This window comes from Oxyura jamaicensis, chromosome 2 (assembly GCF_011077185.1).
Source record: "Oxyura jamaicensis isolate SHBP4307 breed ruddy duck chromosome 2, BPBGC_Ojam_1.0, whole genome shotgun sequence".
Lineage (NCBI taxonomy): Eukaryota > Metazoa > Chordata > Aves > Anseriformes > Anatidae > Oxyura > Oxyura jamaicensis.
In genome coordinates this window covers 154378198-154399493 of record NC_048894.1, presented here as the reverse complement: position 1 = coordinate 154399493, position 21296 = coordinate 154378198, and the positions used below count along the sequence as shown (strand labels likewise).

At 38.4% G+C, this 21296-nt stretch overlaps 1 protein-coding gene across 5 annotated transcripts in view; it reads left to right on the top strand.

Annotated features, from left to right (window-relative positions):
• TRAPPC9 (trafficking protein particle complex 9) overlaps positions 1-21296 on the top strand; it is a 455527-nt gene that overhangs the window by 60288 nt on the left and 373943 nt on the right. For all 5 annotated transcript variants that reach the window (XM_035319324.1, XM_035319322.1, XM_035319323.1 and 2 more), the window contains 3 exons: positions 573-705; positions 4258-4421; positions 11200-11352. In XM_035319324.1, coding sequence (XP_035175215.1) covers positions 573-705; positions 4258-4421; positions 11200-11352 — 450 coding nt within the window. The remainder of the gene's footprint in view (positions 1-572; positions 706-4257; positions 4422-11199; positions 11353-21296) is intronic.

Genomic DNA, 21296 nt, shown 5'->3' with positions numbered 1-21296 from the left:
TGCAGACTTTTGTGGCAGCTGTATCCATACATAGATATTCAAAAAATACATTTAAATCATTTGCTTTGGGATTTTTTAATAGCTTCTGGATACAGTTGAAACTCTTTCCTATCTTTTTTTTTTTTTTTTTTTTTTTTAAAGAAATAAGGGATTCTCAGCATACGTTGAAGGGCAGCAAGTTTATGTGCAGCGGTGCATTACGTGATACGGTATTGTGAAATAGCGGTCTTTTTCATACAACTTGTGACACTGAACTTTGAAAGAATTCTACAGAACTGAACACAATGCATAGTAGAAATTATGGAGTCTATTTTTTTTATAGTTTTATATGTCATAGATCCAAAGGCACAGATGCATGCTGTTTGTATGATGTCATTTATTTTAAAAGTGTATTATCTATGGGATTTGAAACTTTTTTAACGTATACTTTGTGTCCTGAGAAGGTTTTACTGTAGAGAAGATGGTCTTCTGCGTAGCAGAAACACTGACAAGATTTGACTAGTCAGGCTAATGTATTAGACATCTCAGAAAACAAAGAAAGTGCAATATTTGTGTTTTCTTCCAAAAATCAGGTTACCATACATCAGTTTTCGGAGTCTTCAGTGACTGTCTTCTGGACAATCTGCCAGGAGTGAAGACCAATGGTTGTACTGTTGAAGTCATTCCAGCTTTGCCAAGGCTGCAGATCAGTACCTCCCTTCCAAGGTGAGAAATTTAATAAAAGCAGGATTTTAGTTGGTTATATTGTTATGTTAGTGTTCGTAAATGTTTATAAAATGTTGAAGTAAAGGGGTAACCCATAGATTAATGTAAGTTGGAAGGGGGAGATCAACTGTTCTAGGACCTTGGTCAAAGCAGGACCGTCTTTGACAAGTGATACATCTTTAATGTTAGACCAGGTTGCCCAGGGTATTATCTAGCTGTCTGACCACACTCAGAAGAAAGTTCCCTCTGCCCTTCTGTTTTTCAAAATGAACCTTTGACCCTGTCCTGTGTCACATTAGCCTCCTAATCATTTTGATATCCCTCTTCTGGACTTGCTCCAACATGTCAATATTTTTGTTGTATGGGTAAGCTCCAAACTAGATACCATACTTCAGAAAAAACATGTTTAAGAAGTACAGGAAGAATTAATTAAAATAACTTTGTTATACACTCACCAAAGGTGTCACAATTGTTACGTGAGGGCTAAGTGTTTTTTGGGGAGGGTTGTTGAGCATTTTTTTGGGTGAAGAATGAGACTGACTAATTCCGTGTCTTTAGAGAAAGCTTGTAAGACACCAGTTCAGTTCAGCTTTTGGAACTTTTCCAGGTTTAAGAGCATCCATGTTTCATTTTGCAAATAGTCATAAAATACAGAGGTTTGGTTTTCCTTTTCATATTCCTTTTAGCTGTGGATCAGCAAACAGCCTTTTGTTTACTTCTTTTTGTTACCGTGTCATTCAATATGGCTTAGCAATAAAAAAGGAACCAGTTTGGTTCTGATATTTCCATAATGAATTCTACTTTTCTAATGCGGAATAGCCTGTCTTGATGGCATTGTATTGCAAAGTTATAAAATAAATACCCTAGTGAAGACAGCAAACTAATAAAATACTGTACTTGGGTTGCATGTTGGTAAATTGTCTATAAAAATTTTGCTAGATACGAAGTCTGGGTGGTTTTAGCTGTAATCAAAATTAGTATTGGATAGCCAAAGTTATGAATATATTAAAGAATATGATGAGTTTGAAATACAGAGGGAATTGCAAATATTCTTAAATGAGCATAATATCTGCTCTTTTTGGATATATGTTCAGCTGATAATGTGGAACAGTAACGAGATTTTCTTTGTATATTGGTGTATGTTTCCCTTCTCATTGGTGTTAAATTTGCTCTTGGTTTATTCAAATGCTGTAGTTTCAGTACTCAGTCTCAGTTCCTGTGACGTCCTGGGAATTCAAATGTGCTTCTGACTACCTTGCAGTATGCCAGAGAGGTCCCTACTTACCATCACTTACTCCTTCCCCTGGCCTCTATGATACCTGTAAATTGACTCATGCAACTCCTGTCAACTCTGTTTATCCTTGGGATCCTCTGGAGAATGACGTACTTTTAAAAGATGTGGTAAAGCAATGACAGAAAGAATGCTCCTAATTTACAGGCAGCAGGATTCAATCTGAATAATTTCTCCTCTTGCATCTTTCCAGTTTGTTTAACGCTTATGTTTACAAACCCTCTACAAAGGTTTGCCAAGCTGGTGAGGAGGGCTTGAAACAAGAGTTGTTGCAGGAGGGGAACCTCAATCCAGCCCCCTCATCCCAGTTTGATGCCAGTGTCAGTGACAGATGCCCAGAGCCTGGAGAAGGGTCATGGGTCAGCAGGAGAGCACTTTAAGAGCAGCACCAAGGAATTCCAGGCAGCAATACGGCTTTGTGAGGGGCCCAACTCAAATGCCTTAATGGAAGAACCTGTGTTAAAGCAAAAGATGAGCAAGCTGAATTAGCTGGATTTTGGTTTCATATGTACACCTGTACAGTAATTGAGAGCAACCATTATTTTGCTTTGTTAGTATGCAATTCCTACTTTTGTCTGAGTATGAGGAGGAAAAGACATTAAGAAACTGTCTTGTTTTTATTTTCCTCCATTGCCACTCCAGATGCCCAAACTTCAGAGTGCTGCAGCGATAACGATGCATGTCTGTAGCATTTAGATGATCAAAAAGTGTGTTTTTTGTTGCCAAAGCTGTGTTCTGAAAGACTGAAATCTGCTGCGATGTTTTTTTGTGGAGGCTGCTTATCTTGAGTAAGGGAAAAAATAGGGTATGAAGGAAGGATAGCAGAAATACCTGCCAAAAGAAGTTACTGACCGTGGGTTTACCAACAAGTTTATCAGTCATTTATCTCAATAGCTTTTGCCCTCGTGTCCTTGATCCCTTCAGACCACTTTGCATTAGTGTGAAAAATACAGTCAGGAACTGAACCTCTGCCCATCTGTCTTGTTCTGCAATGCTCCTTCCCTCCTTCATGTTCTAAAGAGTTCATTTATATTCACTATTTCACCTTTTGCTGAGTAAATTTCTTCCAGGATCCACTCCCATGAGGTTTGTGCTTCCTGCTGTCCCCTAGAACTGCGCTCTGCCAGCTCCCATATTACTTCTTCTTCCTAGCAAAGTGCAAGGTTACTGCTCTATTCTGCTTTACCCTTGTGTTGTCACAGCACAGTGAATGTCTCCTATTTCGGTGATTGGCTGCTTTGCCACATTTCTCATTTTAAAATGGAATTTTTGGTACGCGTGGAGATAAATTCTCATCCTTCTGAAGCTTCGGATATCCATGCATTTTCTCTAGCACGTGTAATTCTGTAAAATAGTTTTTGTTTGTATCATCTCTAAGTTATTTGTATGATGCATTTTGCTACTGAGCATATCTTACCTCATACTTCTGATACTGCTTCTGATCCCTTAAGTAACCAGTCTCTATGGGTGATCAGCTGCTGAAAGCAGTCAGTGCTACGTATCTGTTCATCAAAGGTGTTTCTGCCTTCATATTGCACGTGGATAGTAAGTTGGTGATGTATGGGAATGCTTAGCTATGTAAGATTATGTACCCTCCCCTGAAAGTATGAAGGTTTAATCTCAGCTGAGGATTCTTCCTGATTTATGGTTTTATTCTCGTTTTTGTAATTCTGATGGGCTGATCAGAAAGAGGTATGTATGAACTTCAGGATCCTGCAGAGGAATTTCACCCTCGTATCTCCTATTGTAGCATTCAACTTTTTCTCTGTATTTATTTATGTTATTTTTCCATTTTAGTTTTACATTCAGCTCTTGGTACTCGTTAGTATTCAACCCTAGCGTTCAAACTCTTGGTAGATCAGATGTCACTTCTTTCAAGTTAGCTCTTTCTGATGACCTGCTATTAGTTTTTTGCCCTCTTCCCTTCTTTATGATTTTTACAGCAATTTTTTAACAGGCTTTCAGTCAGGAATACGTATTTCACATAGTTTGAAAGCTGACTTGTATTATGCATAACATTACCGTTTGTCCTCAATGCTTGGTAAAAATGAACCTTGCTAAACTCAGAATGGAAGATTACGTCAAATATCTTCAAGATTTCAGAGGAGTGGTTTCTGAATCTTCAAAGAATCTGATATGCTGTTGAAGATTTATTGAATCTTGAAGATTCTATTGAAATCTTCAGTGGAATATAATAACTTGGACAAGCTTTTGCCGTGTTTATTGTAACATTACGTTTCCATGTTTGTCACTTTTTGTAGGTCTGCTCATACACTTCAGCCTTCTTCAGGGGACGAAATCTCCACGAATGTATCTGTCCAGCTCTACAATGGAGAGACTCAACAGCTTATCATTAAGTTAGAAAACATCGGAACGGAACCGTTGGAGACACTGGAGGTCACATCGAAAACAGTCAACACTAAGGGTAGGTGTGCTGGAAATAATCAGTGCTTGTTCTTAGATAAAAGGGGGTCTAGCTGGGGTAGAGTTATTTTAGGTCAGTTTAAAGTAAATATCCCAATCCCTGCTAAAGAACTGGAATCATTCAGTTTGATTTTTTTTTTTAGAAACATAAAAATGAAAGAGAAAGTAAGAAAATGCAGAAAGAAAGTGAAGGAAATTGTAGTGCCATCTGCGTGGCAAGGGATCGCCTGCTTTTTTGGACATCTAGGTTTCCTCTTTAAGTTCAATGGAAAATAAAAATAAAGCAAAACATCCTGAAGAAAAAGGGAAAAAAAAAAGAAAAAAGCAAGAATCATGGGTTTGAATTACTTTCTCCTTAGATATAAGTACAGTGATTAGTTAATTAAATAAATTGCCATTAGCAGTAATGTTCTCATCCTCGAAAGAGTGGAAGTAAATAAGCCTAGCTCTAGCTTACTCAGCAATCAATAAGAAAAAGTGGGATAAAACACTAAAAAAAACAACACAGCAGTTGATGAAACGAGGTATTATGAATTAAAAGGTGGAATGGAAGGTACAAAAGAAATAAAGTACATCTACTTTCACTTCTCCTAGAATGCCCTGTACCTATTAATATTTAATAACTAGTCCGATAGGCGGATCTCACTTGTTCGTGATGTGTTGTATTGGTTTTGGTTTTTCCTCTGGGGGAAAAAAAAACATTTCATCGCTATGAAAATGATATTAACAGGCGAACTGCAGATGACAAGCAAGCTAATCTTTACTTACAATAGGAATATCTTATTTGATTGTAGATTTTATTGTCAGTGCCAGAGTATTAAAATGGAACGTGATTTTTACTCTTCTCAGTATTCAGGTTAGAATAGAATATCCTCTTCTCTGTAATCTGAGAGACAAGGAGTTGCCAATCATCCAAGAATAGATTTTCTGTCAGAGACTTGTTACCAAGAATAATTTTAAAAGCTGAAGTAAAAGGACTTTCTGTTCTTATTTCAGTAATTCTGAGGTGCTCCCACTGTGCTAGGTGCTGCGTGTGTGTTTTGGAAAGACCCAAGTGCAGCACGTGTACTAAATGATGGAGCTGTTGTAGTGAAATGTGCTAAGTGTTGGAATATACGGGCCTCTGAATCAAAGGTGTTTAGCGGACTCTCGGTATATAACATTACGTGGTTAAAATAGCTCAAAATTAAAAAAAAATAGACCTTTCAACATTAAAACCTTCATAACATCACTGTTGGAACTTTTGTTAAAAACTGGGGGAAAAGGGGAAAAGTTGATGCATTCAGCTGTGAGTTTTTACCTTGTTTCCTTACCTTCTGTTTCTGGGGCCACAACTTTTGGAACAAAGACCGGTGCTGTAAATAGCAACCATTTTCATTTTTGGTGCAGTACACAGGATACAATTAGCTGTTGCAGTGCAATGACCAAACCTCCTTTTCCTTGTCTGCTGCAGCTGGTCACTTTTCCTGGGGAAGCCCTCTTCTCTGGCATTGTTTCTAATGGTGTCTTATTAACGAGGAGCTCTGGGGATGATGTTTTCAAACTTGCTTCCCTCTGATTTCCTCTGTTTCTTTCAGCTGCAGCTCTTTGACTTTCCCTCTCTAGCCCTCGGATTAAATGAGAAGAAGTTACAGCTCACCCTGTACGGTTCAGAAAGGTCATCATAGGATTTTCGAGTCCTTTATCAGCCACGCGTTCTGGAACAGATCCTGAGGCAAACCAGCAAAAGGGACTTGTCATACCGCCACAATGAACGTGTCTGTCATTTCTTTTCATGTCTCATTATACCAGTCCCAGCTACCAGGCTGTGGTATCTCTAAGTTGGACATCATGGGCATCCCATCAAGGTCAACCATGTGTCACCTCATGTTGTCCCTCACCGTGTCAGATGGTCTAATGCTTTTTTAGATTGATGACGTGCGAGGGGTTGCCTTTCCATCCTCCGTCTCCAGCCAGCTCTTGTCAGAGCCTACGTTATGTCTGAGTTAGGGGGGTTCACTCTAAAAGCTTTGATAACTCATCTATTTAGTCCGTGCAGGGGTGAGTGTGTGACCTTGGTGTCTTTTTGAAGCTTGAAGCATTGAGAGGAGGCTGCCAGGCATTCTCACCAGACTTGTAGGCTGTAGTAGTGAGCACCAGCTGCACGCACTGAATCAACTTGGATGATGCAGCAACAAATCCTCATTGTTTTTTCTTACAAGTGATTGACCTCTGGAATTTAAACACGGGGAAATAAATTTACCTGTCTGGGTCTATTCTTTACACGGTCTTTGAATGCATCTGCTTGCGGTCTCAGCTGTTTAACCATGCTAGACCACAAATGAGAAATCTACTCTGAGGATCAGCTTTTAAGAACTCTGAGTATCCTAGAATAGATCTATTTACCTTTTTCCCAACCAAAACCGCAAAGGTTTTGGATCTGGAGTTGGGTTATGGTCCTTGGAGAGCTGTGAATGTAGGCAGGCTTTCCCCCAGTTAGTGCAAATGTCCTTGCCAGGGAAGGACAGTGAGTGTTGGTAGTCCAACGCCACTCTTATCTGTCGGGGTTTTACTATAAGGATTTCTCAGCTCAGGTCTCTTCCTTTCTGCCCACACTAGCTGACAGACATTCAGGACTTGGTATGATTCTTACTAACTCTTTTTTTTCCCCACTCATAGGATGAATGTCAAATGGTTCCTGTTTTTACAGCAAGTTTTGTCACCTTTTAAGGATACTTGTTGATTGCTTGGAAGAAGCTTTGCAACATGCATTTGCACTGCAAAGAATATAGCAGCTCCTGCAAATCTATTTGTCTGCTAGGCCTGAGTTCAAAATATTCTATTGCTATCTCCTCAGTTTGAAAGGAGGTGTTTTCCTCCAGTCTTACAGGAAAATTAATAACAATATTGGTTCTCTGCCAACGAGTGCACGAACTATTAGTATTTTTAACCCTGTAAGTCTAATGTACACACTCCACAGTTCCATGTTTTCAAAAAAACAACAACTGATGGTAGTTAGTGCAGTGGTAAATACACAACTTCTGTTTTTACTAGAATTCCAGGCACTTGAGGTTGATGTATATGAATGCCGGTGTCTGTACATCTAGAACTGATAGCTGCTTTGAGGTCCTGTGTATTCTGCCTCAGCTGGTGAGGCATCAAGAGACAGAGGTGCAGATTACCATAAAAGAGTTTTGTTGCCTTGAAACACATCAGGTTTTTATCTTCAGGTGTCCGTTCCTACTTGTGTTAGTGTACCTTTGTGCATCTTGAATTCATATCAGAGGTATGGAGCACTTGTCTGACTCTTCTGTGCCAGCTGGTAAATGCTTTTGCATTCCCATTTCCTCTCAGCAGCTCAGCTTGAGGAGCAGCAGTTGTTCTGGCTGTGCTTCACCCAGACCTCACCTTTCAGCTCTAGTCTGTTAGTTTTTTTTTCTTTGTACTTTTTCTTTTTTAGCCTTTAAACCTTTTCCCTGTCTGTTGCAAGTATTTTAATTAAATTGTCTGTGATGTTGTTAGGGACTCGATGGACCTCCAGGCTGAACTGCATCATCTTGTTCTGCATTTTTTTTTAAATGAATATTTGTCAGGTATCCCCACCTGTTCTCCATGATTCCACACGCGTTTTCTCTGATGCTTTAAGTTACTTGCAGTTTCAAGTCTGTCTGCGGATCTTAAGGTTACAGTTAGTAGGGTTCAGTGCCCTCACCAACCTCCTTCTGCCACAGAAAGAAAGACAAAGGCGTAAGGATTTAAGAAATGCCTTATTTGATGGTCCATCTGGCCAAGAATACACAGTACTTTAGGAGATGCTGCTTAAAGAGAGAGCACACAAGTCATGGTCGTGTTTCTGTTGTGCTTGCTCAGTATCCTTAGTTGCCTGCATCCCAAGGAACATCAGAGATGATCCTTTTGTAGTAGCCCATTATAGATTTGTCCACTAATTTGTCTACTCACATCTTGAAGCCTCCTGTGCTGCCTGCCTCTGTGGGTTGGCATTTTATGATGCCTCCACCCAAAGTTAAATTATTTCAGTAAAGAATTTTGTAGACGTGTTTGCATTAAGATAAAGCATTTGCGCATATTTTGGAAGAGATATAAATGGGAAGACGAACTGCTTGAAAAAAGACATAGCAAAAAACAGATTTGCCTGGGGACCTAAGCTTGGAAAGAACTGAGGGATGGATCTCGTGATCTCAGAAGATGCAAATTCTGTGGAGTTGGTGTAAAGTGCTGACATGGGATTGTTTTTACAGATCTTCAAAAGAACTTAGAGGGAACCCAAAATTAGATTTGGGGTGAATCTTTATATGATATTTGTTATGATTTTAGTGATTTAGTCTCTAGCTAAAAGGTAAAACAAGTCATTAGTTTACACTCTTACTAGAAGTTGCTTGCAAATTCAGTTCGTTAAAGACAAATTCTGGATTCTAGAAACTGACTGCGGACATGTCTCACACCAAGGATTTTTTCCACTCATCTGAAAGGTTTGAATCCCCGTGCAGTAGTATAATTCCTTGTAATAATGACTGCTAAACAAGGTAAAGAAAACAATATTAAACTATAGACAACGATGTCTAAGTATTAACTTGATTTTTCTCTGCAGTTAAACTTTTAGCTTGAGCATTCAGACTTTGTCTTGTAATTGCAAATGTTAAATTAGAGAGGCTCTGTTGGGTACCTTAATACCTGCAGGGGCTGTTCTCGCTCAGAAAGTCTTTTCAGTCTTAATATCTTCAGATAAATCTCCTCCTTAATGAACATACATTTTGGAAACTATTTGTTCACTACGCTGGAGATACACTCAGGTGCTTGGGATACATCATTCTGCTTTGCTTAAGGTGGGGAAAAAACATCCCTGTATCACATCATGGTTTTACCTCTTTGAAAAGGGGGATAGAGATCGCTCTGATTGTTAGTCAAACTTCTTAAAAATAAAATCCGAACGATGATATGGTTACGACTAAATCATTAGAGGAAGTGGAAATGACTCGAAGGAAACAATTGTTAGCAGGATTTTTTATTTTTTTTTCCTTGTTTTTCTTCTTCTCGAGAAGTCTATAATATGGATTTGATGTAGAAAGAAAAGATCATTATCTCAAGCAAACCAACTATTGAAGTTGCAGTTAATGGAAAATATTTTTCTTCTAGCTGCGCTTGTTTCTGGGCAAATTAATAATATTTTGACTGGAATTCTAATTACTTTTCTTGCCAGATCCTTAATTCTAGGCTGCAGTTATTGAGGCAGCCTTCCCAGCCTGGTTTCTTCAGGATGAGTCTTAGAGGTTGGTTTTAGAGGCTCTGAAGTGCCGACACACTGATGTGCTGTTCAATACAGTAGGCAGGTAAGAAGCAGAGCTGAGATCTCTGACTCTGTGTCCCCATGTTACACAAAGCAGCGCTCCAGTTGTTTTTAAATGAGCCTTTAGAAGAATTCTTCAGCGTACGTTGCAATGGTACGCATTGCCACGGATTGATAAATGCCTCTTCAGGATGCTCCCAGTCAAAACATCTTATTCATGTATTAACAGGCTTTTTTTTTTTTTTTTGCAGTGCTTGTCATTGCATGGTCTTGCACATGTTAATGAGGTTTTGGATGTGGTGGGTTGATCTCTGCTGGTAGCTGAGCCCCCAACCAGTCGCTCACCTGCACCCCCCTGCTGCTGCTCCAGGATGGGGGAGAGAATTGCAGGGACAAACCAGAAAACTCTTGCCCTGGGATATTGTTCAATTAGAGAAGGAAAGAGGAAGGAAAAGCAGGTACTGCAAAGACAGTCTCAACCTGCAACTGTGTTATTGTACCGTTCCAGTATATAGCAACCTTTTCTGTCATTCTTAAAAAAAAAAATGATAAAAAAAAATCCCCTATGCAAACTTCATAGAACAGCATGCATTGCTTTTGCTGAAGGCACTTAAATGTTCATGACTTTATTTTTTGGCATGCCTTGGAGCTTGAAATAGCACAACTTAACTCACCCCTCTTTGTTATTTCAAAATGGACCTTTGGATGTTACTGGAGCACTAAGGAGGCTGCGGAACTGGTTAATGGACCTCAATCTATTGATAAGCAATAAATAATACATTTTTTTCCTTTGTATCATCCCTACTGGCACTTCAGGCCTAGGACAGAGGAGCTAATAATGACAGATGTCTCATCTCATGTGGACCACTGGTAAATCATTTATCAGATACAACTGTTTTAAGGCAGGCTGTTCCTGCCTGGCAGCATCATGAGGGTTTGGGTCTTGTGTACGTTATGCTTTTCAGTTTCGAGAAAGGACTTTATTTTAGAAATAGCTGAAAGCCAGTAGTCTTCCTAGTGTTCTCTATTGCTTGTTAAATAAATAACAGCGTAGTGATGTCACAGGTGTTTCAGAACTGTAACGGGTTTATTTTGGCACAGTATTTTGATGAAATGTTTGTTCCATTCACGTGCCATTTCCCCAGTAGGAGACTGTAAGGTTCAGAGCTCTAGAAACTCTCCTTCAGGCTGTGTACTTCAGTATTCAAATTGCATATTTAATACTGCCTATTGTGCAATCCATCTATTTTTTCTTGTTAGTGTTCTTCACCTAAATTTATATTTTCATCTCTGTGATCTACATGCTTTCAGGCCAGTCTCAGTAATCTCTCTGATGTCCTTCTAGTGTTCTGTTCACTTTCGATGCCTTAATGCTAAATATTGTAGAATTTAAACAGAAGATGGCAAAACAGTTAACACTCCGTACAACAGTTATAAAATAAAACATTCTTAGCATGGTGGTTATGCTAATGAAGTATTGGCTTTTTTAATACAGAGAAGCTGTATGGCGACTTCTTGAGTTGGAAGCTAGAAGATACGCTCTCCCAGTTTCCTCTAAGACCTGGGAAGATTGCAACTTTTACTGTCAACATCAAAGTGAAGCTGGACTTTTCATGCCAAGAAAACCTTCTGCAAGATCTCAATGACGGTGAGTTCTTAATTTCTTCTTGCTTAAAAGGATTCTGTGAACTTCTGGGAAGCACTTACCTAGTTGTTGTGCTGTTCTTTTTAAAATATTGTGTGTGAAGTGGCTACTTTTTTTTCATATTTGCATCTTGTAATGCAAAGACAACTTTTCAGCGAGGTGTATGGATTCAAGGCCGAGTTTTTGTGACAATGTGGGCTGTGATAATTTGACCAAAACTTCTCACTTTGAGACATCACCTTGCTATATTTTTAAATCTTTGATGGTTCTTTTTAATTCTTGTGCTGCTGTGTCTCTCTGTATCCTTATCTTAAGAAAATAAAGAAAAATGGAGTTCGCAAACATCAGGCTTAAAAGAGAAATGATCATCAAGTTGATGATTTCGTTATCCAAGCTTGTAGATTTGTTCATAATGGCTGACTGCAGTTTTGCCAGAAGTGACGTACTATAATGTAGGGCAGAATCCCCCTAATATTTATATTTTAGAGCAAGTGTGCTTAAACTCGTAGCTTCTTTTGAATAAATAATAATAATAATAATAAAAACAATGTTTGCTTGTATTAGAATTATGCAGAATTACAAGTACCAGATACTTGTAATAAGGATTTCCTCTTTATGATGAACACAAAGTCTTACTGGAGTAATTGCTATACTCTGTATTTTTTCAATTGCCTGATGTATTTACACTAATTGAATTAACTTGCCAAAACAAGATATTCCTGTATTTTAAAGAAAACCATACCATAATTATTGTTTGGACTCTTTCCCGGGATTCACTTGCAGGTGTGCATTATTGGTGTAATTAATATTTAAAATACAAATATTTTCAAAAGAGAAAAATGTAACAAGCTGGTACGTGTAGATTGCTCTAGGCAAAAAGGACTGAATTCTGCGAGTTACCTTGCAAATGCATTTAGACGGAAATTTTATTAAATGCTAATAAAGTTCAAAAGACTTCTTTATTTATAAACTTCCCTGGTGTAAAATGCGTAAGTTCAAAAACAAAACAACAACAAAACAAACAAAAAAAAAACAACTTAGGACTTATCAAAGCTATGGGTTTTGTTCACTAACAGTAAGATTTACTTTGCAGGACTCCGTTTTTCAATTATTTTTGTGCTAAGGCTTTTGACATGGTAAATAAAATGGTATAAGTCAGTTGATTCAAAGTTTTAATTGAACTTCAGAAACTTCTGGTTTTATTTGTATTTGACCTTCTAGTTGACATTAATAGGAAAGAAATCTGAGTCATGGAGATGAGAAGGAACTTGATCAATGTAATCAATATAATTTGCAAAATAATTATGGAAGTCAGTATCTTAAAAGGTAGATGTTGTGCTCTTTAGTGCCAGTTCTGTTATTTCTCTTTATTTTGGTAACTCTCAGGAAAAAAACACAAACCAAAATCTGCCATTTACCCTGTCTCCAAAATCTTTAAAGGTGCTCCGAAAGTACATGTTCCCAGCAGTTCTTTAGGTGAAAAAACGTACAAATAAAATATGCTGTAGAAGGAGAGGATAACATGCTTTCTTCTCGTTACTGACATCAAACAATTGTGGAACAGTGGATTTTTTTTTTTTTTTTAAAGATATCTTAACTTTTATGTGACCAGCTATGAAAAAAAGCTTGGAACAACATTATTACTTTGTTATTTCTGTCTACAGCTTCACCTGTAGCCTGGAAGGAATTCAATGTTTTCTCGTTCAGTAATGATAAAGGAGCAAGATCCATTAGTATTTGTTCAGAGCTCTGGTATCTTTGGGGGACGTGTACCATGTGCGCTTTGAAAGCATCGTTAGAAATGTGAAGTACATTGATGTTTTAACTTGCTACTGTAATTTTTCTGCATTTCTTTTAAAACCGAACTAGTATTGTACTTTTAAAAGAAGCAGGTAGCATCCTGATACGAAGAACAATCGAGAGCTAAGAAAGTCGATGGCAAGTCTGACATGGCTTTTAATCATATGGTAGCTATGGTTCCTTTTTCTTTTGAGGACCAGATTTACAATGATGATCAAAATACTTGTCTTTTAAAAGTAATGTCCTTAGCAGGGCATCTGTTACTTTGATCTGTTTTCATTTGCTGCTGAAATTGTTTCCTTTTGTTTGCAATCTGAACATAGGACAGAAAGGATAAATCGCAGATGTTTGCGATGATACACTTATCCAATTGGAAAGTAAACTAAGTTATCAATCAGAATTGCTGATCTAATTCTTGTGTGTTGATGGTATACTGTCTGGTAAAGAAAAATGTTAGATGTTCTTCTAGATTAAAGGAAGCAAAAACACATGAGTGGCTGTACAGGATCAGATCAATGACCGTCTAGTCCAATATCCTGTCTGTGGCAGTGGCTATGAGCAGATGCCTGTGGGAGAATATAGGGAATATTTTGAACATACATGCTCCTTTCCTTTAGGTGTTTGCATGCTGACTTGTTAGCTCTGGAACTTCTAGAGTCTGATACAGTTTCTCTGTTTTTAGGCACTGTTACTCATTCTCAGTGGGTTTCTTTGTCATAAAATTCTTTGCACTCTCTGCCAGGCTGGTACAACATGCTGTGCCAAGAAGATTCACAGTTAAATTACTTTTATCAGCTTTCAACCTACTGGTATCCTTCTGATATTACCTCGTGTCTGTATTGCAAGAAACAGCTCACAATCCATCTTCTAAACATCGTACTGACACTCGTGATGTTACACATTCTCCCAGTGTTATTTTCACAGAGGTCTCTTTCACAGCCTGAAGATTTCTACCTGGCTTCGCTGTCCTTGTCATGGAAAGAGTGCCATCTGTTTCTCAGTTTTGTTGTCCCTTTTGAACACTGTCAGCTCTATATCCTTGAGGTAGTCTATGTACACTATTTGAAAGGTGATCTCTGCAATTCTGTACTGACCTAATGATGCTCCTTACTTTGTTTTCTATTACTTGCCTTATAATGATTAGGTAATGCACAAGTTAGTTACTTTTTTTTAGCTGTTGCTCAGTGGTGAATTGGTGGGTTCATGAATCTGTGAATCAGCTCCGCAATCTTGCTTCTGAACAATAATTTTTACAGGTAAGGTTAGGATTGTTTTTTCTTTGTTTGTTTGTTTTTTGTTTTCCATGTATTTATACTGAATTTCATTTGACATTCATTGCCCCGTCACCAAATTTTATAAGATCCTATCGGTTACGTCAGGAACATGCCATTCTCTTTGTGTTGCACAGGCTTCCACTTTGGGAGTCGGGTTTGTGCAAATACAGCCTAATAACATGCAAGATAATACTGCAGAAGAATGTGCATCCCATGAATAATGACATTTAGGGTTCCTGTCACAATCTGGATTGTCTTGGCTTACTATCTTTAGAAATAATTACTTCGCAAACACTGTGATCAGCTGGGCAGATGTTCTAGAGACACTTAGGTTTGTTAATGAAGATTAAGAAGTCCAGGCTTATGTCTTGAAGGTACTTGATCAAGATTTAGGGGTTCTCTGTAAGAATCCTGTTTGCTGCAAATACTAATGAAGATTTGTTCCTAAGCTGAGTGTTTCAAGGTTCCTTCTACATACATTCTTGGTTCTCTGGTCAAGAAAGCCAGTGTATGTATTTAATTTGATTCTAAGGTTGTTAGAATCGTAGAGTAAGACAGGAGGAAGCACAGCTTTGCTTGGTACAGCCTGGCCTAAGGAGCTTCAGCAGTAAGGCCTCTCCCTGCTGTTAAATGAAAGAGGTCAACAGGATGCTCACATCATGAGGATAATTAATTCTTCCAAGTCATTATAGGGTAATTTCTGAAATCCAGTTTTTCCCTGATGCTAAACAGGAAAAGAACAATAGCTGCTCTTTTTTGATTGTTTTATAATTGGTAACTTGTTAGTGGGAAAGAGGCTTTAAAAAAAGCTTCTATCAAATGGGGATACTGTTTTGCAAGGTAAATTAATTAAACTGCAATGAGTGCTTCATTATGTAGAAATGTTAGTGTTCGTTCGTTCTGTTTATAGGGAGCCTAAAGACAGATGCGAGAATATTTAAATTCATAAACTCATCAAAGGAACTAAGTAACTAGATGCTAAGAGAAGCTAAACTATGCCTTAAGTCTCTCCTTCCCTTCTCTGGGGGAGGAAGAATTGCAGACAAATAATAGCTTATTTCTAACGGCAGTGATCTTGAATGGTTTTAACACTGGTATACAAGACCATTGTAAATCTATTTCATAATTACTCTGTTGCTTTTCTGCTTAAATAAAATACTACAATTTCAAAGCTAGGTTTTATTCGTTTAATGTTCCTATGCTTATATAGCTTATAGGCAAGATATTTCTTTGTTAGAAAGATACCTGGTTGTGAGTTTAAGTGGACTCTCGACAAGTCTGCAAAACAACATAGCCTAGAGAATTCTATTAGGATAATATTTCTGATGATGATGGAAGTCCTCAGGTATTTCAGTAGGATCCTTTGTGTTAGTACCTTTGGTTGCCTGTATTGCATTACATCATTCAGAATATTTTCTCATTTATTTCATTTCTAACAACCTTTTTGTCTTTATGGTTTGAAGACATCAATTTTCATTTTAGTTGCACGAAGTTTTTTTTTTCTTTACCTACAAACTCTTCTGTCCTTCATAAACGAATCACCACGTTACTTTAAAAAAAAAGTTCTTAATTTTTTGAGAAGTTTTCTTACAGATTTTTGAAATCCAACTTCAGTGCTTACAGAAGATAAGGTGACTTTTTCTCTTCCAAATGTCTTTTAACCTGTCTACTGTGATAATTTAACTGATAAGGATTTTTTAATTTTTATTTTTAACAATATATAAGAGCCGTAGTTCTTTAGCCTCTATCAGTTGTACGAGCTTCTACAGGAACATATAGGAAGAAGTATTTTAGGCCTCAAATCTTTACAAAGTAAATAGTAAAACAGACGTGAGGCAAACTAATAATTTTATTATTGGGACTTACAGGCTATTTAATCCATCATCCTATTAAGTTTTCTGTTGTGCTGTTTCCTTGCTGAGGCTCTTTAATTTGTCATCTAATGTAGAGTGCATAAATAATCTCTAGTCTTTGACTACAGTTTTTCCTTTTACACTTAACTTGCTTCCTTTGTGTGAGTTTAACTTCTCAGGACTAGTTCATCAACCTCAGGAATGTATCCTTACTTATACTACATTTCCTATTGTCAATTATTGGTAGTAAACTTTTTAAATGTAATGGAGCTTTAAAAAAGTGCTCGCTATGTGTCATCTCTGCTCTGGCCCTGGGAGCCAGAGAGTTAACGCATTCCTAGTAGCAACACCTGGAGCACTGCTAACTGTTGTCTTCTGTGCTTAGTTTTGAGAGAGGGAAGGAATAATATTGCTCAATACTCATCTGCTCTTGAGTTATTGTCCTCTTTGTTTGTTGTGGTTTAACACCCACAGGCAACCAATTCCTCCTCTGCCCCCACCGAGTTGTTATTGTTGAGCATGATGCTGTGTGGTATGAAATATCCCTTCGGTCATTTGGGATCACCTGTCATGGTTGCGTCCCCTCCAATCTCCTTGTGCACCCCAAGCCTCCTTGCTACCAGACAGTGTGAAAAAAAGAAAACACCTCGTGTGCATAAGCCCTGCTCAGGAACAGCTAAACCATCATGTGTTATCAACACTATCACCATGTGTTCTCAACACTGTTTTCATCACAAATCCAAAACATAGCACCAGAGGAGCTACTATGAGGAGAATTAACTCCATTCCAGCCAAAAGCAGGATGTTGTTGCAGTAGCTGGAGACAGCGAGTTCCTGGAGTTCTGCACAATTTTCACTTCCAGCAGAGTACAAGATCATTTGATCTTTTTTTTCTTGGAAAAAAATGCATATTCCTGTTTGGCAAGCATTCTGTTTCTACCCTGTCATGAACTGCTTTAGTCTTTTTGCTTTGTGCTGGAAGTACTCTGAAACTGTTACAATATTTTTAGGAGAGGCTTTTTGTACTGAAACTTCCATCAGACAATTGATGGACAAAATAAATACCTGGGTTCAGAGGACATTTAATTTTCATGTCTTATGTTTCAAGTTCAATACTCCTCTAGAATCCTGACAGATCCTCTTGGGTTATAATTTCATACTGCCAAAGCACTCATGTTAGAAAGGTGTTACTCTGTGTTTTTATAGTTTTTAATCTCTGGTGGGTTAGCTTCGCCGAAGGGCCAAGTATCTACCCAGCTACTGGTTTGCTGTCTGTCCTCAGCAGGATGGGGGACAAAAGTAGGATGAAAAACTTGTGGGTTGAGATAAAGATTGGGAGATCACGTACTAATTACCAAAAGGGGCAAAACAGACTTGACCTCAGAAAAATTAATTTAACTTATTGTCAGTTAAAGTAGTTTTGTTGATGAGAGCAAAAAATGAAAACACCACCTTCTCCCCCTGCCCCGGGCTGCAGCCCTTCAGGAACACCCTGCTCCCACAGGGGCTCCCCACGGCCGCAGCTCCCTCAGGAAATGTCCCCCTGCTGCGGCGTGGGCCCTCCCCGGGCTGCAGGGTGGAGATCTGCTCCAGGGGGGTCTGCAGGGCTGCTGGGGAATCCCTGCTGCCTGTGGGCCTGGAGCCCCTCCTGCCCTCCTCCTCCTGGGGCCTGGGCCCTCTGCTGCTTCTCCCTCACCCTGGGCCTCCTCCTCGGCCTGTGCCCGCTCTGCCCTTTCGGAAATCTGTTTTCCCTGAGGTGCCGCCAGCTTGGGGCTGGGCTCAGCTGGGCCCTGCCCACAGAGGCTCTTCCAACACCTGCATACAGACACTCCATATATTATTATTGAACTTTCACGTATATTTAGAAAACAGTAGAAAGGGGTTTTATGCTGCTATTGGATTTTGAGCATTTCTTCTGCAGAGGAGAAGCACTTTAACCAAAGATCTTGGTCTGGCTTGTGTTTCACGTCACACTGTACTAGCAGTTACCTGTAGACAGCCTTGGAATACCAATCGTGGTGTCCTGGCTTCAGTGGTAAGCCTATTTAAGAGTTTCCTTGCAACAGAGTTTTCAGCTCCCATGGTTGTGCTGTACCTGTTTAAAAGTATCTGTATTTTTGCCACCTGGATCAGGCCAGTGATCGCAGTACATTGCTGCAGTGCCATGGGGCTGTGGATTTGAACAGGAGGGAAACTGCCCTGTGGCAGCTCCTTCTCTGGGTGCTCCAGTCACTGGCTTGTACATTGAGAAGTTTAACCACCTTAGTAAACTTTCCCTCATTCAATTATAAGACTGTGTGGGATTCGTCTGCGCAGCGTATTGTGAAAGTGGCTAATGAAGTTAAATTGACAATTTACTTAACATTTGAGGGGAGAGAGGAAATGCCGGTAAGAGATTTTGCTCTGTTATGACAGAAATGACTGCGATGTTGGAAAAGCAAGCTGCTTTTTTTGCAGTTACCATGGAAAAAGTGTTGGTCATGTGCTGTTACCATGGAAATGTTCAATGTGAATTCCAGAAATTAGAAAGATTTCTGGACCGAGTAGCAAGACAATTGTTCTTTTTATAGTGAAAGGCTGCTCAAGCTGTTTGACATTATGAATGTGGAGGATGTAGCATCTTTAAATCTCTAAACTTCATGAAAGAGAATAAAATGTATTTCCACTATGAAAACTCATAAAATATAAATATGAAGTAATTTAAAACTTCTGGTGAATTGCTTTAAATTTTTCAGTTACCTTTTTTTTTCTTCTGTAATCACTAAGTTCAGCAACCTACCAATACTTCTGACAGAATTTCTCCATTCTCTGATGACTGTTGAATGCACAGCAAAGGAGCACTTTGTGAAATAAGTAGCCAGCTTTGCTGCCTGGTCAGACACCTGAAAAAGCAAAATAATCTGAAACAACTGGCTAGCAGCCGAACATTAATTATTTTTGTACTCTGGCAGAGAAGTGCCCTGGCATAGTCAAAGTTGTGAAGGGGTGAAGTATAATGCAGTGCGTTGTGCTGGACCCTGTTATACATAATGCCACAGTGCCACAAACTAGAAACAAAAGTTTGAACACAGCGGTGATTTCCTTAGACGTTCCTCTTAGCCTGAGGCAGAATCAGTGTTCTCTTTGATGTCTTACCTCCTTTTGCCCTGAGGTGCTATTTAGAGAGACAAAAAATTCCACTTCCCCCTAGAAATTGTTGAAACTAACTTTTGTCCTGACATTTTGCTATGAAGATGAAAACAAAACTTGTCTTTAGGAGACAAAATAGTTTTAAAAAGGCATTAGCTGTGTGTCCATTGTCTTGCTTTAGGTATTATCTATTCTTTTAATAAAGAAATGAAACCTTGGGCCTTATATAAAAATGGAAGGTGTGACCAGTGCTATGCAATATTTCGTGTTTGGTTGTTTTCATGGTTTTGTGTGCAAATATGTGCATCAATCGTCTTCACCGTTTGTTCTAAATATGTAACTGTTGAAATTAATTCATCAATTTGAAAAGAGTATTTTTCTTCAGGTAAAATTTCTTATTATCATTGGAAAGAGTGGATTTCAAAGCTATCAAGTTTGTTTATTGTCAGTGTTGCTGGCAAACTTCGAATCATAGAATCATGGGATGGCTTGGGCTGGAAGGGACCTTAAAGATCTCTAGTTCCAACCCTTCTGCCATCTGACTTGAATGCTTTAGAGTATTCTTGTCTCAAGTCATAGTCTAATAAGTAAATGCGCTTTGATATCACTTGGCTTTAAAGAGATGTTAAGAGCTGGTTTAGGATTGTTTTGATATCTTGTTATTTCTTATACAAGTTAGAAATAAAAAAACTGTTAGCACATGCAAAATTCTTCCTTGTGTTCATGACCCTTCCTGTTCTCTGGTGTTCATGGGCTAGACTGCTGCATGATGTAATGTAGCAATGTTATTAGAGGAATGGCTTTCTTTTGCTGTTGCTAAATACATATTTTCTTTTCAGTTACGGTTTAACTGATACTGTTTTCAGTTTTCCAGGATCGTCATATATCAGCTCATATGATTGTCTTCTCCATTTGTAGCTGTGCTAATCTGACTCACCCCTTCTGTTTTTTCATCAGTTAGATGCTGCTGATTGATTTTCTGGAGTGGACCCACGTGGAACAAACACGTCTTTAATTTGAGCGTTTATAGAGATTAACAGAAGAATTCTAACAGTTAGGAAAACCAGGCTTATGGCGCATAAATTTCAAAGTAGTACAATGTGTTTTCCTTGCACTCTTGTTGCTTTGCCCACATGAAGAATGTCACTGCATGTGAATACATCTTCTGCTAGAATCTGTAAAGGTTATCGGCCTTTTAAAGAAGTCTTGAGTGCTCTGATTTCATTGAGCAGATGATGTTTATGACAGCTGGTGGTGGAAATGCCTGAGAAATAAGAATTGTTCTTTGCACTGCCTTTTTTTTGAATTAGTTAATTGTTACTTAAATTCTTCTTAGTTCTTTGACTAGAAATCTCCCAAATCAGCACCGTCAAATCTGATGTTATTCATAAAGTAGTTTGACGTTATTCGTATTCCAAAGGAGTTTGGAAGTAAAAGAACATCGGAGATACCCATGTTTTTTCACTGGGATACAAGTGAAATTTAATGGAGCAAAAAAAAGTCAGGCTTTATCTTGCTGTTCTGGTTTTGAGCCTTTGAGGAATGTACCTGCAACAGGTCCAGATTTGAGATCATCCGTGAAACCAGAATGGGATCTAGCAGATATAATTTGATCGGGACAGCTTCCAAAGAGGAAGTATGTTTGCTTTTTTATAGTAATTTCACATTTCCCTTGTGTTTAGTTATGTGTGTTTGTTGAGATAAGAGATTTTGTTTGTATTTAATTGGTGTTTGTGAATTGTATTTGCTTCACACAGCACAGAGGAACAAAGTACTACTCTTCTTTGGACTTTGAATATAAACCTAAATAATAAGAAATTGTGAATAAAAAAAAAAGTCTAGTACTTTATGTATGTTAAAACTCCATTATTTTAATTTTCTCATTCCTCTT